Source organism: Trachypithecus francoisi, unplaced genomic scaffold, assembly GCF_009764315.1.
Source record: "Trachypithecus francoisi isolate TF-2019V2 unplaced genomic scaffold, Tfra_2.0 Lachesis_group20, whole genome shotgun sequence".
NCBI classification, from domain to species: Eukaryota; Metazoa; Chordata; class Mammalia; order Primates; family Cercopithecidae; genus Trachypithecus; species Trachypithecus francoisi.
In genome coordinates this window covers 63,598,248-63,604,062 of record NW_022681466.1, presented here as the reverse complement: position 1 = coordinate 63,604,062, position 5,815 = coordinate 63,598,248, and the positions used below count along the sequence as shown (strand labels likewise).

The 5,815-nt window shown below is 57.7% G+C and overlaps 1 protein-coding gene across 1 annotated transcript; it reads right to left on the bottom strand.

The window, feature by feature from the left end:
- Window positions 1-546: 546 nt before the first annotated feature.
- On the bottom strand, window positions 547-4,970 carry CCDC42 (coiled-coil domain containing 42). The gene is made up of 4 exons (XM_033181924.1): window positions 4,460-4,970; window positions 4,016-4,118; window positions 3,576-3,668; window positions 547-1,635 (listed from the first exon to the last, which is right to left on the bottom strand). The coding sequence occupies exons 1-4, from the start codon at window positions 4,540-4,542 to the stop codon at window positions 1,339-1,341; spliced, it is 576 nt and encodes a 191-aa protein (XP_033037815.1). The 5' UTR covers window positions 4,543-4,970; the 3' UTR covers window positions 547-1,338.
- Window positions 4,971-5,815: the final 845 nt, after the last annotated feature.

Sequence of the window (5,815 nt, the reverse complement as noted above, 5' to 3'; positions counted from 1 at the left end):
GCGAGTGCCTATAATCCCAGTTACTCGGGAGGCTGAGGCAGGAGAATCACTTGAAAATGGGAAAGTGGAAGTTGCAGTGAGCCGAGATCAAGCCACTGCACTCCAGCCTGGGCAACAAGCTTGAGCCAAACTCTGTCTCAAACAAAAAAAAGCGGGGGGGCGGGGGGGAGGATCTGAGACAGAGAACCTGGACCCACCACATAAGGACCTGGGAAGAGGCCGGGCACAGTGGCTCATGCCTGTAATCCCAGCACTTTGGGAGGCCGAGGCAGGCGGCTCACGAGGTCAGGAGATGGAGACCATCCTGGCGAACATGGTGAAATCCCGTCTCTACTAAAAATACAAAAAATTAGCTGGGTGTGGTGGCGGGCGCCTGTAGTCCCAGCTGCTGGGGAGGCTGAGGCAGGAGAGTGGCGTGAACCCGGGAGGCGGAGCTTGCAGTGAGCCGAGATCGCACCACTGCACTCCAGCCTGGGCGACAGAGTGAGACTCCATCTCAAAAAAAAATAAAATAAAATAAAAGAAGGACCTGGGAAGAGGCGCCCCCACCCGAGGAACCTGAGAAGGAGGGGGCAGAGGTAGGGGAGAGAGGGAGGTGCCACCGAGTTGAGGGCAGAGGGGGGTTTCTGGGAGGGACATCGCAGTGTCAGATGCCGCAAGAGGCACAGAGGAACTAAGAAGTTCCCTGGGCTACGGCCACAGGGACTGCAGGGAGAGCCCTTGTCAGTGGCACTGTGGGGCCCACTGAGGAGTGGCTGAAAGCAAAGGCTCTCCTCACTGACGAGCTGTGAGACCCTGAGCAGGTGACTTAACCTCTCGGAGCCTCCATTTCCTTCTCTGTAAGGGATGGTCAGCTTGGGTTCTCCCTGGGGCTGACCAGCAAACTGAATGAAGCTACCTGTGTGAAGCACCAACCCCGGGGCCCAGCACAAATGAGGCACCCCAGTTCTGCAGGGGGTTGGGTGTTTTTCCAACTCCTCTCCCTTCCTCTCCCTAATTTACTCTCCAGTAAACAGAAGACACTGAAAGGAGGGGATGCAGGGATACAGGGAGGCCACGTGTTGATACACACACACATCCCCCTGTAGACAGACACAGCCATGGACACACATGTAGACATAAACATGTAACTCACACAAGATAGATACACAGTTGTGACTCACACAGACACACAAAGGCACAGCTCTAGGCCCCACCCCTTGAGAAAATCTTCCAGCCTCACCAGAGGCTTCTTCTAGCTGCTTCCCACTGCCCCCTAGGGCTGGCTGCATCTCCTCGGAGCAGGGTGCCCATCCTGCAGAGCCCATGGGGCCCAGAGGATCCACAGTCCCCAGCCAGCTAAGCCTGAACTCCACCCCAGGGCCCCAGGGCCCAGGGAAGAGGAGGTGGGGCTGAGGAAGGTGCCAGGGTGGGCCCCCCCAGGCTCCTTGGACTCACCTCGGAGTTCTCCACCACCTTCTCTAGGTACTTGTTGAAGATGGAGTAGCCCTGCAGCTTGGCGCTCAGCCGCTGGTGCTCCAGCCGCAGCGCCACCATCTCCTGCTTGCCCTTGGTCAGCTCCTGCATGTGCTGGCGCTTGAGTTCTCGTTCCTTGTTGGCTTTCTTCATGGCACGGATCCGTTTCTGGTCGTTCTCCTGGGGCCGGGGGAGGTGGTGCTGGTCAGGAAGCCTCTCCCGGCCCTCCCGGGGCCCAGGCCTTCCTGGGGCTGGTGGTGTCCTCAGACCCCTCTGTCAGCACAAACCATCCTGGCAACAGGCAGAGATTGCTGGGCCACCCATGGGGCAGAAGAGGGGTGAAGGAAAAGGCTCTCCAGGGTTATTGGAACCAGGTTGAAGAGATTTCTGTGGACTGAGGTGGGGCTCAGGGGGCTGTGAGGACAGAGGTTTAATCCAAAGTCAAGAGGTGACCTGGGGTCGGGAGGGGGCAGACGGGAAATGGTTCTTTCCTGTGGGACTTGGCCTCTGGACTTCAGAGAGTGGACTGGGGAAGACCTACATTGCACTGGGCTCAGAGTCTGGAAGAACTCAACCCCCTGAGAAGACTAAGAAAGTCCAGAAGTGGGAGCGGGAACCCTCCTGACAAAGCTTCTGTGGTTTCTGTTCTTAGCGGTGGCCGTTTTCCATGGAGCAGAAGGACCACTCCCAGACCAGAGCTGGGAGGCAGGAATTTTCTCCCGATTTGGTACTCGGTGCCTCCGTTTTCCCAGCTGTGGAGATGGGAGGCAGGAGCCCCTCTCCCTTTCACAAGCTGGGGCAACAGGGCTGGAGCTCCAGGAAGAGGAGAGAGGGGATGCGCCTGCTACTGTAGGGCCTGGGGAGTAAGGCCACTGGGAGAGCATGCTCTTAGGCGCTCAGAATGGCATCTCGCTGAGGGAGGAGATGGAACAGGCAGTTCGATGCCCAGAGGACAGAACGAGGCTGTTACTGCAATCAATCCAATCCTGCCTCTTTCTTCTGCAGCGCCCTCCCCTAAGATTAGGGGCAAGCCCACCCCTCGCCCTGTGTGGCTCCTTTCTCCCTTCAGGGGCTCCTGTGATTCCACATGGACGGGCGTATGTGGTGGTGGCACTTGGAGGCCACTGAGGGAGGTGCATGGAGGATCTGTATGCTGCCCTGCAAGCCCAGGAGAGGACTGAGGGGGTCTAAACCAGTGACTTTCAAATCCACCTGGTCATCAGAACTGCCTGGGGAGCTTTTAAAAAAATATAGAAGCCTGGGCCCAACCTCAGACGCGCTGAAAGCAACAAGGGAAGCCCCTGCGGTCTGTATTTGTAGCAAACTCTCTAGGAATTGAAGCTACTGACCCTCTGAGAGCCATTTGGAGAAATCATGCCCAAATCTTCTGTCCCAACCACTCCATAAGTGTTTCTCTGGCTGCTATGAAGAACTGGACCTCTGGAGAATGTGCCCAGTCCAAGGACTTCCTGTGCCACATGGCTTAGGCACAGAGCAGGAAAGAAGGTGCTTCAGAGTGAGGCTTCTTTGTGGCCGACGGCAATCATTACCCACTCCCGGAGCTGGACCAGGCCCTTCAGGGCCACGTAAGTGCAAATTGGAGTGGGTCTGGATAAATCTGGATTTTTAAGATGATTAAATTGCTCCACTAAGGACTGAAGTGAGAGAGGGTGTCTTGGAATGGACTGTGGTGCCTGGTCCTTCAACCATCCCCTGCCCGGACCTTCAGTGCAAGGACAAGGATGGAGGGGTGGGGTGGGTGGAGGGACTAAAACTGTCCCATTCATCACTGTATTCCCCAAGTGTTTAGTCCTGACTGTAGCATCTTCATTCATTCATCCATGCGTTCATTTACTGGATAAACTGTATGTCCTAGGTACTGGAAAGGAAATAGGAAACAGGCATCTAGAGGGAGCAGAGACTGACAGGTAAATGGAAAATTACAAACAGAGACAGGTGGGGGACATAAAGGATGCCTAGGGAGGTGCCAGGCAATGCTGAAGCACTAAGGATGCTTTTAACTCAGGGCGAGGAGTCAGCAGAAGGAGGAGGAGCGGTAGTTTGCCCACCTGCGGAGTGTGGATCACCCGGCCACTGTGGCTGCCCACACCCCTTCAAACCTGGATGAACTGGATGTGAGCCTTGAGCTGGGCTTCCTTAACGCTCAGTTCCTCCCAGCGCAGGTTCAGGGCTTCCATTCTGCGCTGACACATCTTTGGGGTGGGGGTGGGGGAGCAGAGAGGTCAGGAGGGCCCCTGACATGAGTACCGAGGAAGACCCTGGCATCTCTGCCCCAGAGGCTCCACGCCCAGGCCCAAGAGGGTCCATAGGAGCCTCCCACTTTCTATCCCATGCCTGGCTCAGAGCAGAGCATACCTGGACAGTGGTACCCCCAAGACCCAGATCCTTTCTGTTCTCCCCAAAGAGACCAGACCACATAGAGAACTCCTGGCTCTAGCCACCCCACCCAGACAATGGAGGGCTGTCTACAGGCTCTTCCGGTGCCCCAGCCCACTATCCTCCTTTCCTGCCCCTCTGCACTCCATCCCTGAGTCCCCACCTCCTCCTTCTGCAGGGTATTATGATGCATGATTTTCAGCGCCTTTTCCTCCAGTAGCCGGATGGATGGGGACTCCAACTGTCCCTGAACATTGGGGAGTTTCCTGTCCAAGATGTGAACACGAAAGGTCTGTGAGTTCTGAGAAGGGGTAGGGTGGGGCTGGGAGTAACCTGTGGAGACAGATACCCATGGGGAAGGAGAGGGGCCTCTCTCCCTTTTGGAGGGAAGGAATGTTGTGTTGAGAAGCACAGAGGGCCATGCAGGAGTGAGCTGGGGCGGGTGACCGGGTGGAGACCAGCGTGATGGGGTGGACTGGTGCCAGGGTTATTTGGGGCACTGGGTTACAGGAGAGGAGGGGACAGACAGGTTGGAAGATGAGGCACAGGGTGGGTGTGAGTGGTCCCAGGCACAGAAGGGTGGGCAAGCCAGGCCTCAGACACTCACTGGAGCATCTGCAGCAGCCGCTCCCCATACTGCAGCCGGAAGTACTCGGCCAGATCTTCCTCTTCCATGATACCCAGACTCATGGTGGCAGTGACCTCACGGCCCAGGCAGCTGACTCTTCACAGTGAAATGGTGGGTAGCAGAGCCACAGGTGGCTCAGGGGTGGTGGCTGCGCTCTTGCTTCTCCCTTCAGCCTTCAGGGTCCCACAGATGACAGCGTTCGAGACTCCACAGAAGGTGGCTGGAGACAGGATGGGCGGCTCAGGACAATGCGCTGGGGCAGTGATGGGAGATGTGGTTACCTAGCAACAGGCTGCCTGGTTCTGCGGCCCACAAGCCCAGGCGCTGCCCTCTGCCCCCTGCCCCCATTGGTCCTCCCCTTGCTGGGGTCATGCTCTTGCTCCTGCCCTTAGCCCTCAGGAACTCTGGGAAGGCATTAAGCCTGCTTAGATGCTGGTTGCCATGGAGCCCAGAGCCAGGAGGCAGCTTTGGGTGAGTGTGGCTGAGAAGGGGCATTGGGTACAGGAGCGGTCTTGTGTGGGCGCCCTGCTCCTGGGGCCTCCCAGGGGTTCAGGTGTGGGTGAGGGTGAGGGAGGGGCCGGGCCTTGGTCGATGGCGGTGAAGAAGAGCAGAGAAAGAAAGGAGGCGCTTAGCGGCAGCAGGGATGGAGTCGCGAGGAGGCCGGAGGTTAGAAACCAGGCGGCCAGGCCGCGGCAGGCCCAGCACGCGGTGGTGGGGGGCGGAGTAAGGGGGGACGGGCGGCTGGTGCGCAGGGACAGGCACAGGAGGAGGGCCCAGTCCAGGCCCCTCGGAGGAAGAGACTCGGGGCCTGCGCCAGTTTTTTTTTGTTGTTGTTTTTTTTTTTGTTTTTTGTTTTCTGAGACAGAGTCTCGCTCTGTCGCCCAGGCTAGAGTGCAATGGCGGGATCTCAGCCCACTGCAACCTCTGCCTCCCGGGTTCAAGCGATTCTCTTGCCTCAGCCTCCCGACTAGCTAGGACTACAGGCGCCCGCCACAACGCCCGGCTAATTTTTGTATTTTTAGTAGAGACGGGGTTTCGCCAGGTTAGCCAGGCTGGTCTCGAACTCCTGCCCTCAGGTGATGCGCCCGCCTGGGCCTCTCAAAGTGCTAGGATTACAGGCGTGAGCCACCGCGCCCGGCCCTGCGCGTTTCGGTTTGCAGAAACTTAAAACAGGAAGAAATGCCAAAACACGGTAACAGAAATGACCCTATTTAAAATGTTGACTCCGTGGTGGCCGCCTTCCTTGATCCCGTCAGGCTGCATGAACTCATCTGGCCGGAGGTCGAACGTCTTCGCGTGGGACGGCGCGTGTGCGGGGGACGCCCTGGGGTCTCT

Bases quoted from the DNA above. Each gene is read 5' to 3' on its own strand.
- CCDC42 (XM_033181924.1), bottom strand. From the start codon at position 4,542: ATGAGTCTGGGTATCATGGAAGAGGAAGATCTGGCCGAGTACTTCCGG. The intron at 4,119-4,459 runs GTGAGTGTCTGA...CATCTTGGACAG, and splicing joins CGGCTGCTGCAGATGCTCCA to GAAACTCCCCAATGTTCAGG. The intron at 1,636-3,575 runs GTTTGAAGGGGT...CCCCGGCCCCAG, and splicing joins CTCACATCCAGTTCATCCAG to GAGAACGACCAGAAACGGAT.